The sequence below is a fragment of the Panicum virgatum genome, chromosome 8N, assembly GCF_016808335.1.
Source record: "Panicum virgatum strain AP13 chromosome 8N, P.virgatum_v5, whole genome shotgun sequence".
In the NCBI taxonomy this organism is placed as follows: domain Eukaryota; kingdom Viridiplantae; phylum Streptophyta; class Magnoliopsida; order Poales; family Poaceae; genus Panicum; species Panicum virgatum.
In genome coordinates, this window is record NC_053152.1 from 5,701,480 (window position 1) to 5,723,127 (window position 21,648).

At 44.1% G+C, this 21,648-nt stretch overlaps 1 protein-coding gene across 1 annotated transcript; it reads right to left on the minus strand.

Annotated features, from left to right (window-relative positions):
• Nucleotides 1-17,970: 17,970 nt before the first annotated feature.
• Nucleotides 17,971-20,586, minus strand: LOC120684709 (protein FAR1-RELATED SEQUENCE 12-like). Its single transcript, XM_039966603.1, has 5 exons — nt 19,990-20,586; nt 19,421-19,814; nt 19,024-19,291; nt 18,206-18,600; nt 17,971-18,071 (listed from the first exon to the last, which is right to left on the minus strand). The coding sequence occupies exons 1-5, from the start codon at nt 20,584-20,586 to the stop codon at nt 17,971-17,973; spliced, it is 1,755 nt and encodes a 584-aa protein (XP_039822537.1).
• Nucleotides 20,587-21,648: the final 1,062 nt, after the last annotated feature.

Sequence of the window (21,648 nt, forward strand, 5' to 3'; positions counted from 1 at the left end):
TCATCTAGGATTCCTCTCCATCAGCAACGGCGGCGGCGCCCATGGAAACCGAGGCGACACAAGTACGCAACCGCCCACCTCCGGCTCGTGGGCAGCCACCACCTACCCTCTTCGGTGGACTGCTCGAGCACTACTGCAAGCAGAAATCCGTGGGCTCCTACTCCACCGTCGACGCCAGAACATTGGCGACTACCAGCACCTCCACCGGCCACCTCATCATCCTCCTGGCGGCTGCAGCTTCCCTGTTTCCATGTATGTTTCCATCCCTATCTCCGCACACGTGGAGGTCACTAATTGGCTCATCTTCAAGAGCTGGGCCCTCTAACGTTTTTATTCACGGCCCAATAATAAAATTAATAGTGGGGAGACATAAATGGAGACACGTACAGGGGGACACAGAAGCCGCAGCGCCCCCTGGCACCTCCACAAGCCCCTATAAATGGTGCCCATTTATAGGGGCGGTTGAGGGGTGACCGCTCCAACAAATGGATTTCCAGTGGTGGCTCGGTTGCTACAGTAATCCAACTCTATTTGTAGTAACGAGTGATATTTTGGTCCGTCCGTAAAAAAATTGAGGCATCGCTACAAATCGTTTTTGTGTAGTAATTGAGTACACATTTTGGTCTGCGCTCTGCACGACGTTAGGTACGCTTGCCTCGGTGACACCGTAGCCGGGGGCGGCCACCGCTCCGTGTCGTGCCTGTTCACGGTGCAGGCAGGGCGCGACAGCCCCTCCTAAAAATTGGCGTGCAGGATGCGTGCTTGTGAAGGAAGAAGGTAGAGAAGGGGAAGGAGATTAGGTGTGACATCCCGGCCCAACAAGGATGAATTTAAGCGAAGTAGTGGCCCAAATGTGAGTGGCATGGCATATGTGTGAGGAGTTGTCCTACCTTACTAGTTGAGAGTGAGTTTCACTAACATATAAACCCAAGTGCCAAGTGCATTTCAACTCCCAGCTTAACCTTTTACGCGAAGCAAGGACGAAAACGTAAGCAGGGTTGGTGCGAGTGCGTGTTTTACTCAACGTGCAGAGTAGAATTAAGACATATTTGGGATTGGGGTGTTACAATTGGTATCAGAGCCGACCCTCGAGGTAACACGGGCCGTATGCGTGCTAGTGACGCAGGCATACGGCGCATGGCGCGTGTGGACTCGTGTGTGGTCACATGGCATGGCATATGTGCCGGTACTAGGTGCATGGACGACGTGTGCTAAGAGATAGTCGATTACCCCAGTGTGTGCGGGTATGTTGCCGACAAGGACATTGGGTCCTTTAGGGGGTGTATGTGACATCCCGGCCCAACAAGAATGAATTTGAGCCCACTAGTGGTCCAAGTGTAAGTGGCATGGCATGTGTGTGGGGAGTTGTCCCACCTTTTCTATTTGAGAGTGAGTCTCACCAATATATAGACCCAAGTGCCAAGTGCATTTCAACCCCCGAGTTAATCCTTTTACGCAAAGCAAGGACAAAAGCGTAAGCGGGGTTTGTCCAAGTGCGTGTTTTACTCAATGTGCAAAGTAGTCGAGGCCGGGCCCGCTTACATCTGGCAGCATATCCAGGACATAGACTACCCTCACAGACCAACATAAGTCTTTTTTGCACACTTTATCCTCACTCGTGCGCACACAGGAAGAAATTTTTTCTGCACACTTTGTCCTCACTCGTGCGCACCCAGAAAGAATTTTTCGGTCGGTTACCTATCCCCAAATTTCTCCGGGCCAAGCACGCTTAACCTCGGAGTTCTTTGGAGATCGGCTTCCGAAAAAGAAGTTGCAACTTGTTGGTATGAGTATCCTATTAATTCTATTAAGCCCTGGGTCGGAATATCACATACTCACTCTCTTAAGAGACCGACGTCCTCGTCGGTCAATCCTAAGCAAAAAAATGTTCTCTCTTGGCCACGTCCGTGCGTCCTGTGCCAACGGCGCATGTGCCACGTCCGTGCGTCCAGTGCTAACGGCGCATTCTAGATGCCCGCACACTGACCCGACACGCGCCCGTGCTCCATGCCCGCGCCCCTGAGCCGCACGCGCTCGTGAAACCGCGAGAGTCAGCTCTGATACCATTCTATAACATCCCGCCTCCCCGAGGCCGGGTCCGCTTACATCTGTCAGCTTATCCAGGACATAGACTACCCTCACAAACCAACACAAGTCTTTTCTGCACACTTTGTCCTCACTCGTTCGCACCTGGAAAGAACTTACCGGTCGGTCACCCATCCCCAAATTTCTCTGGGCCAAGCACGCTTAACCTCGGAGTTCTTTGGAGACCGGCTTCCGGAAAAGAAGTTGCAACTTGTTAGTACGAGTATCCTATTAATCCTATTAAGCCCTGGGCCGGGATGTTACATAAGGGTAAAAGAGACATTTCACTTTATCTAATAGAGAGAAAATGACTAGTTTATTTTAAAAGTTAATGGAATTGTATTTTTGGGAACGGAACATTCTTTTTGTGGTATTTTACATAAGGTAATGACTTAAATCCGGCCGGCCGCACGGTTGCCCAATTTTATGGCCAATTCGATCCACCGCTCGCGTACCATCAAACGGCCGCACGGTTGCCCGAAGGCATGCGTCGCGCCTGATCGGACAGGCCCACAAAGGAGCGTAGCGACAGCAGTTTTGTTAATTTATTCAAAACATCGGGACACGCGGTCTTCATTTCATTGCCTCCGCTCTCTCTCTCTCTAGGTTTCGTCTCTCTCTCCTTTTCCCCTCGATTCCATCCACCGGCGCATCCTTCTCCCATGGTGGCCAGCTGAATCCGGTTGCCACCCACGGCATACATCCGGCGAGGTGAGCCCCCAAAGCCCATCCACCTTGCTGCTTTCTCTCCGCAGTTTTTTCTCTAATTTGCTCTGTTTTTTGGTTCCATTGATGCGCCGATCAGCGAGGAGGGGGTGGGGGATCCCTCTGCGTGCTGCGGGCTAGGTGAATCGCAGGTCAGGCTTAGGTGAGTATTCTCTCCCACCTCTCGCAGTGCGCGCATCGCATCCCGCCGCGCACGCCCCTGAAATTTGCTCTGATTTTTTGCTTCTGATTTGTGTTTTGTCGATCCATCGTCGCGCTGATCAGCGATTTTGTGGCGGGATCCCTCGCGGTGTTTGTAGGCATACGCGCGTGGTGCGGGAAGCGTGGATCAGGCCAAGGTGAGTCTTCTCTCTGCAACTTTCTGCATGCATGTTGGATTCAGGCGAGGGGTAGGTGCGAATGTGGGTTTCCATTCATAGTTCTATGGTGTTGCTTACGATGATAGGTGCGAATGTGATATAAGCTGTGCATGTGCCCCCAGCGCGCCCATGTTTTTTATGTGTTTTTAGTGCACCACCACTTATGGTCATCTGTAATCAGGGGGGTGGAAAACACAGGTTCATAATCAGGGGTGATTAGAAGCATGGATTACCAACAACAGGACCTAGATTTTCGCTAGGGTGTGTGTTAGGGGTTGTGGGGCTAGAAGCAGATTATTGTACACTGGCAATAATATGATCTTACATAGGCAATAATGTTATATGATTCAGGCAATAATATTATATGATTCAGGCAATAATGTGTGTCGGTTTAGGCAATATTATTATATGCATTAGGCAATAATATGAACTTATACTGGGCAATAACATGATATGTTACCTAGAAGGACACACACACTTTTTCCACTTTTTTCTGTAGTTATGATATTTTTTTCTGCAGATGTGCTTATGATATAGTCTTTTTATGGGTGCAGTTTTTTTTCCTGCTTCTCTTATTTTTGTCACAATGCCGAGAGGGCAGAAGCAGCAGCGAAGACGCCTGCCGTCGTCTGATGAGGTATTTTTCGACCCCCCACCCCCTTACCCCATGTCGATAAGGATCATCCACAACTTTTTTTTTCTCCCACACTGATATGCCATATGTTTTTTTAAAGTACGAAGGCATAGAGCATCCCCGTCTAGGCTGTTCAAGCTTTACAGTACTATGTCGAAGGAGCAGAGGGATATGATAGATGGTGTCAATTTTGGCGGGCTACTGAAGATCTCTTGCCCAACAGTGCCAGCAGATCTCGCCAGTTGGCTCATGGAGGACTGTTTTGACCCTGAGTCATCAGAGCTCGTGCTCCCTGGAAGGGGAAGGATCTCAGTGACAACAGAATCTGTGGCTGATATTTTTGACTTACCAAATTGGGGCGGTGAAGTGAAGTATGAGCTTGATGTCGAAGCTATCAACTTTATACAGAGCAAGTATGATCTTGATTGTTCAGCACCCAAAATCGAAGAAATTATGAATAGGATCAAGGGAAATAAGTTTGCAGATGAGGATTTTTTGAGGTCCTGGTTGATGATTGTTGTATCAACATTCCTGTGCCCTCCAACTAGTCTGGGTATCAGTCCAAGGTGCTACCCACCATTACTTGATCTTTCAAGCATCAAGAAGTTGAATTGGTTCAAGTTTGTCATTGACCAGCTACAGGATGCTGCACGAAACTTAAACAAGAAAAATTCAGTGCGGGGTTGTGTTTTTCTACTTGTGGTATGTTTTATTTTTGCCCCCATGATCCTTTTTTTTATCCCACCTATTGTTTGATAACACCCCTCCATTTCTTTTGTCAGATTCTTTATGTTGACTCATTAGCGGTTGATAATGTACAAATCAGCACTACACCGCCTAGGGTTGCTGCATGGACGAGGGAACGTTTGGATCAGGTGATCAAGCTGGACAGGAATAATGATGGCTCATTTGGCAAACTTAAGGTACTAAATTTTTTGGTTTTTCCCCCTCTATACTTTTTGTTTTATTTTTTCCGACCTCAATTTTTTACTTGCTTATTTTGTTGTCAGATCAAACAGTCAGGCCGTTCAGTCATCCAGAATTCACTTTTCAACATGGAAGATATATGCAGATTTGTAGCATCAAAGGCTCCACAACAGATGCCATCAGAGGTTAGGCATCCTATCCATTCAAAAAGCAATTATACCATTTTTCATTGGCAATTATACTTATGCATTATAGCATCTTTTATAACTTCGATAAGCAATTTTTAGTGACACAAGTATTACTGGCTCATCTCTAGGCAAAATAAATATAGTAACTAGGCAATTATACTTATGCATTGTAGCATCTTTTTTTACTTCGATTAGCAATTTTTTAATGACACAAGTATCACTGGTCCTCTAGGCAAAATAAATATAATAATATTATTATTTTTTAGATAACATGTTTCATAATGACACAAGTTTTTTTTAGATAGGCAATTATACTTATGTTTTTTTGTGATTTTCTCTTTGTACTGCAGAAGAAGAGGAAGATATCAGAAGCTGTATCAAAGGTTTTAAGCGGAGTCACCGACTTGCTGGGTGGATTTATACAAGACATTGCTGCAGCAGAATATGCCCCTGAACCAATCTTGAGAAGATCGAAGCGGAGGAGGGGAACTAACAACTGCCAAACTGCTGATGATGATGAAGATCAGATGGGGCTGATCCAGACTATGCTGAAGACACTGAAGAGCAAAACAGCAGCACTAAAGATGACGGTTCAGATCCGAAAGATGACGATTTAGATCCGGAACTTGAGAATAAAGAGGATGGAGAAGATGCCGACGACCTTGAAGATTTAGTCGCCCTTGCAACTCGGTTTAAGAGGGCACAAACAAGTGCAAGGAAACCTGATACCGGAAGCGCAGCAGCTTGCAGTGACAGCATCATCAATGGCAACACAACAGCGGTAGCTGTGGGCCACCCAGATAAGGTCCAAGACAAATTGTACAACAGGCGGTCAAGGCTAAGGCTACCAGCCAAGGAAACAACCACACAACAGACCAGCAACAAGATTTTGGATGCTGGGTGCAGTTCCAAGGACATCAACATTGCCAATGTTTCTGTACAGCATGGGGATAAATTGATGGCTGAAGGGAGAAGCTGTAGGGAGACAAATACTAATCATTGTGCTGCTAAGCAAGCAATAAAGATTATGGGTGCAGGAAGCAGTTCTAGGGAGGGAAGTGCTACCAAAAAGAGTAGTTGGGACTTCCCTGTTCCTGACTGCGATATCATGAAGTTCATTGAGGAACCAACACCACCAAAACAAGGAATACATCATGTTCAAGCTGAAGAAGCAAGGAGCGCAGATTCAGTGTCTGCATGGTCACTGGACGGATTTGATGAAGCTGTGTATGAGTCATGGGAGGCATTGGCTATTAGGATATCTAATGAAACAAAGGCCAATAAGAATCAATCCCAAAAATCATGTGGTATTCTGCAAGGATCTAGTGACAGCAAGGAAGCACCGGGCACTCTGCAAGGTTCCAGTGACAAGAAGGAAGCACCCAAAATCAACAAAGCTGAAGTTATAGACACATAAGCATCAACCTCACAAGGTGAGGCAACTCTGCAAGAAACAAAGCAAAATCATAATGCAACAGCAAAACCGGGTTCAGGAGAAAAGTCCATCACACCTGCTTATGCACCCCCACGGATGAGGGACCTCAAGACTGCCGCTGCACTACAGTCTCCTTTCATCAATATTGGAAAGAAGATGTCAGTCAAATGCAGCAAAGATGTCTTGAGAGTATACAATGCTTTTTGTTTGTGCTCGGGAATGTCCACACGGTCAAAACAAAGGGAGTAAGTACATCTCCTGCACCTCCACTACATTTTTCTTTTTTTTCAAGCTCATTTCTCCTTTTATGCCTGGTTTTGATTTATTTTTTGTTTTTTCAATCCGCAGTGCAGTCTTCATCAACTACTTATTCACCTACGCTACCTGGGGGCACCTTGCTGATTCAATAAAACCTAGTGGAAAGCTACTCAATACCATCGCAGAGGTTCGTATATATGTAATGAATGGCAAGAAGACAAGAGGCGCAACCAAACGTATAATGCCACTTCACATTTCAGTGAGCCCCTCTTCCCCCTCCCATCCATGTGTGTCCCTTTTTTTATCAGTTTCTGTATAGCTAGTATTTTCTAACTTGTCATTACCCTCCCTCCCCTCTTGAGAAGACATTACTGCAAAGAAACGATGGGAAAGCAGCTGCACTGAGACATGTTTTCGAAAAGAGAGACGAAGGCCAAAGCCCAAACAAAGGACCAAAGGCCATGATGACTGGAAGCCCGTTCATGCACATCCACCCTCCAATGAAGCCCAAAGGACAAAGCCCACAAGATGAGATCAAGATACTTCGGGGCTAAGAAAAGCAAATAGAGATTTAAGGAAGGATTCTCCGTCCTATCCTTTCCCACGAAGATATCTCGAAGATAATGACGTCCAACGGGGTGCAATCGTGAAAGGGATAAACTCCAGAAGATTCCAGAAGACTTGGGGAGAAAGGAGAACGCGAGGCAGCGAAAGAATGGGCCAGGCTGGCCGGCCTAGGGCCTTTCCAGAGTGCCTCAGCCTCCCCTTCGACCTAGGGTTTCTTGGGGCTATTTAAAGCCCCCTCCCCGAGGCTCATGCATCAAGTCATTCGGGAGACGACGCCAAGGAGCAGAGAAGATAGAGAAACACCTTTTGGAGAGCCGAGGGTCGTGCTAGTTGTCTAGGGGCTACCCTAGCTGACGTGGGAACCTTGCAAGGAAGACCACGTCGGAGTTCTGGAGCTAGGATCATCAAGATCAAGGTAGGCCCCGGTTGTGATCTTGTGATGTACAATCATTCATGGTGAAGTTGCTTGTGATTCTGAATCCTTAGCGACCATGTTCTCTCTTTCGATTTCATTCTTTTCTTTGGGTTTGCTTCATCCTTGATCTATTATCGAGATAGATCGCTTAGCATGAGCTTGTAGTCGTGGTGGCTAGAGGTTCATGGCGGAACTACCAAAGGGGGTTCGACTTGTTTGTCATGCTTCGGGGTAGCTTAGTCCAAAAGGGGGCGTCGTGACAGGGCGTTGCTTTAGTAAGACGAGTTAACGAAGAATTGGATTGGAGATTTTGGTTTAAAGATGCTTTTCATTGAGATTCACATCTATCTTGCTTCACTACATCAAGTTTTGAACTACAACATGTGAATGATCTAGGTGATCTAGATTGGTTATCTCTAACTTTCTCTTGCTACCTTCGGTGTTTGTCGCTTTTAGTAGATTAGATTCGTTTTACACCATCTCAACACAAAGAATTCTCTATGTTAGTAGATTGTTTCTTGTATCTTTGGTTCCGTGGATTGATAAACCTTGGGGGAATACTCTAAGGGAAAAGCTACATGATCCGTGCGCTTGCGGTATACAAATTGGGGTGCTAAGGAGCGTCAACAAGCTTTTCTGGCGCCGTTTCCGGGGAACCATCGATTTAAGATCTAATCTTACTTGCTTTCGTAAATATTTCTTTTTCTTGATTTTTCTTTTTGACCTTTTTTTTGTGCTAAATAAAAAAATGGATATATTCCACGAAAATCAATCTAATCTAGAGTTTGCTTTATTTTGCTTTATTTTTCTTTTATGTTTTAGATCTTGTATATTCATCTTTTAGATCTCGTATATATTTTTCTTTTTCTTTTCACTAACCCCTAACAGGAGATGGATGGGAGCCTCTCCAACAAACCCAAAAATTTTGTGGGTGATCCAGAAAAACTTTACAGGCAAAGGAGACGCGAAGCAGGATCAAGGAAGTTGGAACTAGTAGATCCAAAAGACGAAGCCGATGGTTTATCATCTTCACCTCAAGTGACTCCACCAACAAGTCCAAGGGAGGCGCCACTTCACCAAGGGATGGCGCTACCGGAGCCGGAGCGTACGATCGGAGAGCTATGCACTCCGGACGTTCGGGACTTGCCGATTCAAAACCTCGACAACATCGGAGTTCCGTTCGAGATCAAGACTTTCAATCATAAGGATGGTGCAAAGCTCGCCCTTCACTGGAAAATAAGATGCTAATCTACATCTTTAAGCGTTCCTCCAACTATGCCGCACCTTCGACATGCAAGGGATGACTCAAGATCAAATAAGAGCGAGGCTCTTTCCGTTCTCTCTACTTGGGAGAGTGTTGCAATGGTTTCATTCTCTACCGCCGCACACGGTGCAAAATTGGGAGTCCTTGATGAAGGAGTTCATGACGGAGTTCTACTCGCCGGGCAAGACCCAAGTTTTGCACAAAAAGATTGCTACATTCGCACAAGCCCCAACGGAGACTATTGCGGAAGCCTATGAGCACTTCAACGACTACATCCGCGCCGTACCTCATCACAAGTTCTCAAGGGAGGATGTGGTCCAGAAGTTCTATCAAGGCCTCACTACTACATCAAGGGGGGTCATTGACGCATCGGCCGGAGGTTCGATCATTGAGCTCACGCCGACTCAAGTTTGCAAGCTATTCAAGAAGGTGGCGGACAATGAAGAGTGTATTGCAAGTGGAACGTGAAGAAGTGCTAGAAGGGAAGATCGACTCGCTCATGAGGAGGTTGGAGAAGATGGAGGTGGAAAAGAGAGAAGCCCAAGCTATTGATTTGAAGGCGGCCAAAGCAAGGTCTACATGTGAAGAATGTGGAGAGTACGGCCATGTCCAAAAGAATTGCCCGGAGGAAGCCAAGATGCTCGACTACATGAAGAAGGGAGAATGGATCCCGCAATCCAACTTCCGCTACAGGCAAGGTAGACCTCAATTTAATGCAAACTCTTCCATTCAAAACTCGGTGCCTCTTCGTATACAATTGAAGGAGTTCATGGAGGAGCAAGGCAAGATCAACAAGGACACCGTCACCAAGTTCAAGGCTATGGACAAGGTCTTAGAGAATATTGATGGCAAGGTGACGGAGGTCGGGAGCTCTAACCTTCAAGTACTCAACATGATGAAGATGCTAGAGACGCAAGTAGCCCAGCTCGCCGGATGCTAATCTAGCAATGAAGGGAAATTGCCCGGGCAACCTCAAAGTCCGGAGACAGCAAAGGCAATTCAAACTCGCTCAGGAAAAGAGACCGAAGAACCCAAACACACGGCGGGAGCAAGGAAGCCTAAGCCAAGAGTTGAAGTGGAGACCATCATCAAGGAGAAGGCACCTACTCCTATGCCGGAGATAGTCACCGAAGAGCCGGAGTTTGAGCTAGATGATAAAGACACCAAGATTCTTCCGCCAAGGCCACGATACCGCAAAGGTAAACATGAAGATGAGCATTTCGACAAATTTGTTGACATGGTACGCAGGTTGAGCATCAACATGCCGCTCTTGGATGCTCTACAAGTTCCAACATATTCTCGCTACTTCAAAGACATCATGGGAAACAAGCGCGAGATACCGCCAAAGACGTGCCCGTGAAGATTGGAGAACACTTAGTCCCCATTGACTTTGTGATTCTCGATATGGGAGAAGGGGGCAAGGCGCCTCTCATACTTGGGAGGCCTTTGCTCAAGACAGCAAGGGCGAACATCGACATTGGCAAGAGCGAGATCAAGTTCGACATCAATGACACCACAAACGAGTTCAAGTTTCGTTCACGCCTCGAGGTATGCAACATGATCAATGTCAAATATGTTCCGCCTCACCACCGTGACACAGAGGAGAAGTCAACGAAAGAGAAGGAGCCGAACAAGAAGGAAGCGAAGAAGGAGAAAGAAGTCGTTGCGTCTATCGCGACGAAGAAGATCGCTACACCCATCAAGATAAAAGCTAGAAGCCCGCCTGTGAAGACCAAAAAGACGACTAAGCCGGAGGACAAACCTGCACCAAGGGGTGTGCGGAAGTGGGTATCCAAGACTGCAGCGCCATCACCGAGCGTTGGTCCGAAGTGAAGAAGAAGAAAGTCTAGCTATAGACTATAAAGCTGCCGGGAGGCAACCCGTTCGTCGAGTCAAGAATAAAGCTGCCGGGAGTTCAACCCGTTCGTCGAGTCAAGAATAAGCTGTCGGGAGGACAACCCGTGAGAGGTTTGGGTAAGTGAGTCGTGAATTTTGCTACGCAGGAACATGATAAACTTTTGAACAATTGGTCGTTCGGTCGAACAATTTGATTTGCATTTTATTCGCTCGGTCATTTTGATTTTGTCTCTTATTTTAAACCAATGACATGAACCATTCTATGATTTATTTGCCTCTTCTTGAGAAAGCCACATCCAAATTTCCATACCTATTTTTGGCGACCGTCCTCTCCATGATGGCCGAACCAAGTTGAGATAAAAAGACATGAGTAGAGCCGCGCTTTGTGTATATTATTTAAATTCTTGATGCGTAGGTTCGCGCAAATATAGAGAGAATTTTCAGTTTCATTACCATAGGACTAGAATTTTCCTAACTTTATTTGTTCCCTTTTTCAAAATTTCTCTCTCATTTTGGCAAAATTTGATCCTAAACCCAAGAGCCACGGTTGAATTCAAGATTGTTCGCTATCAATTCATGAAAGTGAATAGTTCCGGTACAACCAAAAATTAATGTAGTCGGAAAATATTTTATCGACTCACAAATGTAAAGATGTTTTGATTCCCCTCCGATTATTTATTTAAGCTCATTGCATGCTTCGAGTTAATTCTGAAATTTTGAAGTTAGAGGAAGATTCAACATCTAAGCATGATTTGGAGAAGGTTTATGTGCTTGATTAACATCTATTGATCAAAGTGAATTCACGGGAAGAGATTGTGCTCTCTACCTACCACCACATGCAAATAATCCAAAGAAGGGAGCAGCCATGCATGGGAAGGACATGAAATTTTCAGCAAAGATGGCACCATGTGATGAATGATGAAGTATGGGACAAGTGAATGACACAAAGTGAAGAAATAATATTGCAAGTGGAAAACAAGGACAAGGAAGGAGTGGTGCACGGGTTTTGGATGGTGGAAAGCATAAAAGATGTACTGGACAGAGGCAAGGAATTGCAACAGGAAGTCACCAGAGAAAGATGAAGTCGAGGAGGGCCAGGAACACCCTAGGCCGGCCGGCCTGGCCTATTTTTATGCCCTCTGGTGCTCCTGTTTCACAGGTATGCACCTCACTCAATTCCTTGTTCGTGTTCTTCAAGTTCATTACCCAGAAACTTAAGCTAGAGCTCTGAAAAAAATTTGTTCACCAAAATCAACTCTAAAAATTTCCGAAGATTCGCCACAAATCCTAGTTTGCTCCACTCCTCGATATATTGTTCTCCCACCGGCAAGAAACCCCCGGTGTGTTTGTTTTTGAGTGTGTGCAGCAAAGAGTCACCATGAGTGGCTTCATGAAGTTCGTCACCGGGAGGAGAAGGATGCGTTCATCAACATCCGACGCATCGGAAAGTTCTTCGCGGAGGCACCCGGTCGCCAAGTCTCTGCGGGGCATGGAGGTAGACAACCCCGCACCGAGGAGAGACATGTTACTCCTTGGTGGGATGAGAGACCCAAGAAGTTCCTCCATGAGATTCACCAAAGGCGCGCCACCTCCTCCACGGCATTCGACAAGATCATCCGCACCACCGCCATACAAGCCCAAGAAATCCGAATACGGGTTTACCATCTTGTCAAAGGAAGAAGAAGAAAGGCTCAAGTTCATGGAGGGAAAGCTCTGAGCAAACTATGATTTCGATGATGAAGCATTGGAAAAGTTGGGATTCCATCATGACATCTACAAGCTCTTGGAGAACATCGGTTCGAAACTATTTTCCGACGGTGTTACGGTAGACATGCAAGAAGAAGTGGCTTTGGAGATGTTCATGACACTAAAGAAAATAACAGAGGTGGAGGATGATGAAGAAGTGCCATGTCTGAAATTTCGGCTCAAGAATGAAGAAAAAGTCATCACTTATGGGGAGTTTTCTCGGGTTCAAAAGCAATGCAAGTGAAATGGTGGAAGTCGAAGATGGAGAGCTCGATCAGTTTTGGACGAAGATAGCAAAAGATGTCAATCACCAAAGGAAGAACATAAGTAATGTGATCCTCCAAATATTCCACTCTTGGGTGAGCAAAAGAATCCTCGGGAGGATGAGAGAATCAAAGGTCACCGACCAAGAATTAAATTGGATGTATGCAGCATTGGTGAAAAAGCAAGAGATTGATCCCACCTACATCATGGTTGATAGATGGGTTTGTGAAGCATCATCTGGCACGAGAGAAGTTGGTTTGGGGTGTTATCTCACACTAATAGCCCGAGCCATGAATCCGAGTTAGGGGTGATCCAAAAATTTTATGTCCCGGGAACGGATATAGGGATTGAACATTTGAGGCAAGGTCATTATATTGGAGGGGATGAAAAGAAGGGATTCATTATTTCCGAGACTGATATTTCCCTCCCTGATCAAAGGCTAAAATTATTCACAAGAGGAAGGACTGATTTGCGAGTTGAAAACATTGGAGCAAAAGTGAAGAAAACAAAAAGAGAAAAGTTGATTGAAGGAACATCGGCATCGGCACGACAAGAAGATTTGGAGGTAAAACTTCCACCACCAAGTTCCACTTATTGGAGAAATGAATTTCAAGGTACATCAAGTGGACAAGGACACCCGCAAGAATGGACGAGTCAATGGGAAGGAAACCAAGATCAAGCATGGGGGCATGGTGCGGCGGCACCCCCACCATTTAGCAACTATGGCTACCCACCCCCATCATACCAAGGAGAGATACCCAACCCGTCATTTGGAGCACAATTTTTTGACCTCCCTCAACCGGAACAAGGAATGAGGATCATGGGTGCCTATGCAAGAAGAAACATGGAAGACATAGACGCCATCCAGAGGCACACGAGCCAACTAGAAGATGGAACCGCGGGAATTGCATATCAAATGGGATTACTAGGCCTAGCGCCACCGGAACAATTTAATGGAGGAGCATTTCAACAATATTATGACCAAGGATACCACGTAAGAGGCAATCAAGGAGAGTGATCGACGACAAGACCATGAATAAAATGCTCGCATGTGTGGTTTGGATTTTTCTATTCCTTTTCATTTATTTTCAGCATGTGTGCAAGTTTGTGTGTGCGTAGCAATTTTCTGTTTTATTTTTCAGCATGTGTGCACTTTGTTTTCTTTTGCTTTCATCACCATGATAAATAAATGCATCACCCATGCTTTAATGTTATGGTTAGTAATGATGATAGAAAATTTGTGTCATGTTAAAATATGATGATCGTTGCTGCCTTGTCTACTTTCTTGTGCTTGGTTTATGCATGATTAAACTAATGCTCTCTCTAATATGATCTGAAAAATTAATTAAATGCCGGCTAATTCTTTTGTGGAGGTTACGATAAATTAAGACCCATATCTTTTTATTCTTTCTCTCTTACTTAAGCTTGTCAAGGAAAATTTAATTTGGATTTAATTTTGAACTAACCTTGTCAATGATACCTTTTGCAATTGCTCTACCCTTCTAAAAGCCTAAATGATATATCATGACAAACCATAGTGCAAGATTTATTTTCAGGTGAATTAATTCAAGATTTATCTTCTTTGGTACGTGACTAATAAGCTGACCATTCCGTATTTTTGTGTACCTCTCTTTTGCTAGCCATTTTATCCATGCATTGTGAGTTTCTACACCAGGAACATCGCAAACCTCGCTGGATATCCACCCTTAACCAAAAACACCTTTTTGTGAAACACCTCCTTGACGACAACCTATATATTGAGTATCTATTATTATTTCGACGGAAAAACAGTGGAATCAAGAGCAAATTTCAGTAAAACATAAGCTTGGGAAGCATCAAAGAGTTTGGAGCAGAAAAATCTGAAGAAGTGGAGGCCTACAGGCAGTAGGCCGGCCGACCTGGCCCTTCTACTCCTCTGTTGGCTTCAATATTTTACGAGGAGATGCCCCCTTGAATTCCAAAGTTGAGTCCAGAGAATTGATACGAGTTATGTGCACTCACTCCATCAGGTTATCATCACTTCATTGCTTGAGGACAAGCAAACGTTTAATCATGGGGGGAGGTGGAGTAAGTGCATTGTGTTGCCAATGGTTCTGAGGAGCAAAAAGAAAGAAAAAAATGAATGATGATGAAAAGCTCCTCAGTTCCTTTAGCTTCATTAAACTCCAGGTACTTTGAAGATTATTCCATACTCAATTATTCCAACCATGTGCAATCCGATAACAAGGACTTCAGCTGTGCCTTGGGATCAACCGTTGTCATTTGCACATGTCCACCATCTAAAGTGTGTGTTCCATTCTCTCCCTCTCCACAAGAAAATTATTTTCCAATGGTCTTTTTGATGAGTCTCGGTAAACCCATAAGAAGTATTTCTTGTTTTAATAATATCTTGATTATAATATCTTTTGTTAGGACTAACCTTTCCAGAGCTCCAGATAAAACCTCACACATACATATGAGAGAAAGAAAGGAGAAAGTTCTAGCAAGATTGAGAGACAAGATGAGCTAAGAGTTTCCATGAGCAAATTGCAATGAGGTTTAAATTATTGATCTTGGTTTAGCATTACTTATGGAACTTACTTTCTTAAGTCTGAGACTTGTTTAATTTTGAGAGCATGTGCTTAATAATTGTGGGGAAGCATTTAACTTGTATCTACCTTCTATATTGAAAAGGCTGGTTACAACTTGAACTATTAACTGCAAAATATTTTTGGGAGCATTGTGTTTTCTCGTGTATGATCAAGTGCAGGGATTGGACACCGAAAGGCAACACTGATTTTTTTTATCAAAGACTTACTCGAGGACGAGCAAGGTTTAAGCATGGGGGAATGTTGGCGCTCCTTAAGTATCCATTTTATCCCCTATTTAACTTTGATAATGGCATGAATTTAATATCAAAATCACTAACCATCCTAACCTCAGCCCAATTATTGGTCGTTTTCACATTTGCACATATATTTTGGAGGTACTTTATTTTTGCAGGTTTTTGGCCAATTTTGGAGCATGAAATGACGAGGCCCATGATCACGCGGTAACACGAAGAAAGATGAAGGCCAAAGCCCAAACAAAGGACCAAAGGCCATGATGACTAGAAGCCCGTTCATGCACATCCACCCTCCAATGAAGCCCAAAGGACAAAGCCCACAAGATGAGATCAAGATACTTCGGAGCTAAGCAAAGCAAATAGAGATTTAAGGAAGGATTCTCCGTCCTATCCTTTCCCACGAAGATATCTCGAAGATAACGACATCCAATGGGGTGCAATCGTGAAAGGGATAAACTCCAGAAGACTCCAGAAGACTTGGGGAGAAAGGAGAATGCGAGGCGGCGAAAGAATGGGCCAGGCCGGCCGGCCTAGGGCCTTTCCAGGGTGCCTCGGCCTCCCCTTCGACCTAGGGTTTCTTGGGGCTATTTAAAGCACCCTCCCCGAGGCTCATGCATCAAGTCATTCGGGAGATGACGCCAAGGAGCAGAGAAGATAGAGAAACACCTTTCGGAGAGCCGAGGGTCGTGCTAGTTGTCTAGGGGCTTCCCTAGCCGACGTGGGAACCTTGCAAGGAAGACCACGTCGGAGTTCTGGAGCTAGGATCATCAAGATCAAGGTAGGGCCCCGGTTGTGATCTTGTGATGTACAATCATTCATGGTGAAGTTGCTTGTGATTTCGAATCTTTAGCGACCATGTTCTCTCTTTTGATTTCGTTCTTTTCTTTGGGTTTGCTTCATCCTAGATCTATTATCGAGATAGATCGCTTAGCATGATCTTGTAGTCGTGGTAGCTAGAGGTTCATGGCGGAACTACCAAAGGGGGTTCGACTTGTTTATCATGCTTCGGGATAGCTTAGTCCAAAAGGGGGCGTCGTGACAGGGCGTTGCTTTAGTAAGACGGGTTATCGAAGGATTGGATTGGAGATTTTGGTTTAAAGATGCTTTTCATTGAGATTCACATCTATCTTGCTTCACTACATCTAACTTTGAACTACAACATGTGCATGATCTAGGTGATCTAGATTGGTTATCTCTAACTTTCTCTTGCTACCTTCGGTGTTTGACGCTTTTAGTAGATTAGATTCGTTTTACACCATCTCAACACAAAGGATTCTCTATGTTAGTAGATTGTTTCTTGTATCTTTGATTCCGTGGATTGATAAACCTTGGGGAATACTCTATGGGAAAAGCTACACGATCCGTGCGCTTGCGGTATACAAATTGGGGCGCTAAGGAGCGTCAACATATGCACAGAATGCAACAACACAAATTTTACCCTATGTTATTTTTCTCCATTTTTTACTTTTTTTCTTCTTCTGCTCACTGTCCTGCTTTTCTCGGTTTAGTAATGCCCTTCTTTTATTGTTGTTTGTGGCAAAACATACACAGATTTTTTTTCCCTGTCTTGCAAAGGATGGTTCGCAACGGACAAGAAATAGGGCACTATTTTCTGATCGTGCTCAACCTGGGCAATAACAGGTTTGAAGTCCTAGATTCCATGAGGTCAATGGAAGACAAATCATTGGAAAGCTGCTACATCACCATCACCTCCGGAATAAAAAGGCTGTGGGAGATGCATTACGCTGGCTCAAGTAAGGCAATCGGCGATTACGAAATTACTGAAATTCAAGTCCAAAAACAAAAAAAACAAGTATGTGTCTCCTCACAGCTCATCATCTTTCTTCCTTTTTGCTTCCCACTTTTTTTCACCCCCCCTACTGATTTTCTACATTTTTTTGCCCCCTGTGGATGCAGCCATGATTATGGATTTCATATGCTCATGCATTGCCAACACTGGGATGGCCGTTCTTCATGCAACCTCGAAGAAAAGGACATTCGTGCAATCAGAATGGTATTCACACAGAAGTGGCTCAGATTTGAAGAAAATGATGCAGACTGGGACAACATCTTAAACCTGAAATAGGTAAGTTTCTTGCATCCCAACATAAACTCTTCTCAGAGATAGCTTACAAGCATTTTAGGTATAGCTTACAGGCAGTTCAGGTATAGTCTACAAGCATTTTAGGTATAGCTTACAGGCAATTCAGGTATACCCTACAAGCATTTTACGTATAGCCTACAAGTATTTTAGGTATAGCCTACAAGCATTTTCTGCAGCGATACGTTACAAAGTAGATATACCAAGACACATTTTTCTCCTAAACAGCAGCTCCTCCATATTCTGTTAGTTTTTCAACTTTTTTGGGGGCATTTTGCAGCATTATGATCAGTGGATTTGCAAATGCTGCACTTGTTCTTTCACTTCGATTGAGCATTCATCCCCTTCTTAAGCCTCTTCTCCTTCTTGCGCCCTTTGACTATCAATCTCGGTGGGTTGCCTACGATATCCAGCACTGCACCTGTACCAGCAACACAGGCACATTATTTTTTCAAGATATGTATAGCACAACTACAAGGCACTGCACTAGGGGTTTTATTTTATTTTTTCATGTTCTTTTATACCTGCTTGCATTGTTGGCAAAAAAACATGTACTTTCAACATCAACCACACTAGATGGACCAGAATGCACTTCAGGATCAGGAGCAACAACACCATGTGTGCTAGCAGCAGTATCATTAGCAAAAATAATAGACATATTAGGCACTCTAGAGGGCTCAGGGTTTGCAGAGACCTTCTGCTTGCCAGGCCTCCTCTGTTTTTTAATGTCATCCAGCTCAGAGCACATCATTTTGATGTGATTGTCCACAAGAGTATAAGTTTCTTTTGAAAGACAACCATCAATAGCCAAAGCTGCAAATGCTATAGACAGATTGGTGAACCACAAAGTTTTCTTATTATTTAGGGGCATCCCATGGGCTATGAAATCAGCAGGCAAATGTGTGTTAGAATTAGCATCTTCATTCTCAGGAACAGCTTCTTGTGTCCACCTTTTTAGAATGTAGCGTTAAGGTATTGCCTTCACACCCAACCTTGTTAGTATCTTCATGATGTGGCAACAAATAATCCCATCTCTATCAAATTTGCTGCATTCACAGTAATAGCTCCCCTCTTCCTCAAGTGCAGTCACTAGATATGTCCTCTTGCCATGTCCATAGACATAGTTGTTGTTAGGGACTAGCAAAAATTGAAACTGGCCTTCAGGTTTCACATCATATTTCGCTGTCTTTTCAAACTCTTTTGAGAACCTGTATAATAGGTTCTTAGTGTACACAGTAGATGCGTGCTTCTCAATAGGGTATCTAGACCACCTTCGTCAATCCCTATCATCTGTCTTAAAGTCTTGCCCATCTTGCTCAACCAAACACTTATCTTGAATTTTCTGGTATTGCCTCACAAAGTGCAACACAGACATATGTGGGTTCACATATTTCTTCAGCACAGCGTTAAAACCCTCACTCCTTTGAGTGGATTGCAAGAACGGGTAGAAGCAATGAATGTAGTATGCTGGTACAAAACTGCTCCTGAGCGCGTATAGGCGCTGAAAATGCTCATTGTTTTGTAAACCATACTTGGCCACCATAGCTTCCCATGCTATTTCAAATTCACCGGGGGTCACAGTGTGGTTCATGCATTCTTTGAAGTCCCCCTCCAGCTCTTCATCCTTTTCTAGGATAGGACCTATCATACCAGTAAACTTGTCGAAAATGTTCTAGCGGCAGTTTCGGTGTTTTGTATTTGGAAATGTAGAAGCAATTGCACTCCTCATGGAAGCATCTTGGTCGGTGATAATGCTCACTGGTGCCTTACCTTTCATTGCCACCAGGAATATTTCAAATAACCACTTGTAGCTAGGTGTCTTTTCATCCCTTAGGAAGGCACAACCCATCATAAAGGACTGTCCATGCCTGTTGATCCCAATGAAGGGAGTAAAGGGCATGTCATACATATTTGTCATGTAGGTTGCATCAAAAGACATACAATCATGGTATGACTCAATGTAAGCATGCCTAGCTGCTCCATCAACCCAAAAAAAGCTGTCAACCCTATGCTCATTATCAAGTTTGATCTTGTAGAAAAACTCAGGATCTTCATTTTCTAGCTCTTTAAAGTAGTCTAAAGTCTCTTGCATGTCCTTGTACTTTTCTGTTCTTCGGATGGTGGAGCGGAAGTTGCCAACATCCTTCCCTTCATACGGAACTAGCTGCGCAGACCCATAGAACTCATTCATCAGCTGCATTATGCGCCCAGTGCTTAAGTTGCAACAATGTAATAAAATCCTTCTCTGTTTTAGGGATACCTTTGTGAGACCTCATGAAATTTTTCAAGGAAGGTTTCACAATAAGCTCATGGTTGTGATTTGGAGCAAAGAAAATTACATGCCATCTATCAGCTATCAGTTTGATAACCATCCTCGCCTTGCAATCTGTATGATGCATCCTCTCCCTTTTCCGCTTCTTTCCACCAACCAACTTTTTTCTCTTCTCAGCATCTTCATCGCCATGTCCTTTGTTGCTATTCTCAGGTTTGAAGCCCCTCTTTTCATCATTGCTGTCATCAGATTCATCAGCAGGATCGCCCTCTTTTGCTTTCCTCCCATGCCCTTCTTTGTTACAAACAAATATGACTTTATGCTGCTCCCGCGTCAAACCTGACAGTCGTGAAGTGCTTGTACGAATTGAGAAACCAATCCTTCCTGCATATGAGTTGTAGAACTTCCTAGCTTCCAGCTTACTTGAAAAGATTTGCCCAGTGTATGGAATTGGAGGTGTTGACCAAACCTTTTCCACATCTGCTACTCCTGTGGTGGTATCAGCAATTATTTGCACATCTTCAAGGTTTTCAGCCAGATTACAGTTGTCAACAATAGCTTCAACTTTGCTCAAAACTTGATGACTTGTAACCTGCACAATGTCATGCTCTCCCCCCAACGTTGTAGCTTTGAACTGCCTGAGTACAATATGAAGGATTTGCATCTGAGCAATCCAAGAAATCATAATAAAATTCTGGTGGGATTTTGTTTAGATCCATTTTTATCGTCCTGCTTCTCTCTTTATAAACCTGCAGCATACAAACTTTTTTCAATTAGACAATTTATGTATGAAAGCAATTCACAAAACCTGCAGTTTTTAATCCCCCAAACTGCACAAATTACAAACCTGCAGTTTTTTAGACTTTAGCGTCATTTATGTATGAAAGCATTAATTTAAGACATCTTTTTTAAGGCAATAATGTTTGGTCATAATGTTTCTACAAATAGGTAGATCATGTGTTTTCTATGTTGAGGCAATTCTGCATGTTACTATTTCAGATTTTCTCCCTAAAGACAGAATCCAAAACCACTAATGAATGTCTGTTCTTCTGAATCAGGATGACACAACAGTACATAAGGAGATGGGGGGCAACAAGGTGCATCAGTACAGATTTTTCGACAGTAGCATCTCAATTTCTGTGGAAAGCAAGTTTTCCAGCATCACAAAACAAACAAATCTGTGGTGGTTTTGTGTTCTTGGGGGGGTGAGGGTGGGGATGTGCTTTTTGCCCCCATCGACAGATGATCTTGCACATACAAAAATGTCTTTTTCGGAGGATTTGCGTGTACCTGGTAGATCTGCCTTTTTGTTGCAGACCATGATCTTGCTATTCTTTGTCTTCTACGTTGTTGTCGCTTTTTCTTGCAGCGCTTTCTCTAGTGGCGGCGGCGGCAGAGGAATTGCCGAAGCAATTTTTTTCTAGCGTGTCCCCCACGGGTGAGAGGGAGAAAGGGTTTTGTGGGTGGGGCCAAAAAGATTCCCGAGGGCGCGCGCGCAACTCTGGTTGGCGCCAAAAAGAGTCTGGGGTTTACCCGGGCCGCGTGCTACTTGTGGGGTTACCGAAACAGGTACTGCCAAATATAGTATATTTTCCAAATATGGATGGGCTTTACAACTAGGTATTATTACGGCCGGTCGTAATTAGCCGGGTCCTTTACATAATGACGATCTTTCAATGGTATTTTCCGGAAATGATGATCTTTTGATGCTATGAAATCAATTTTC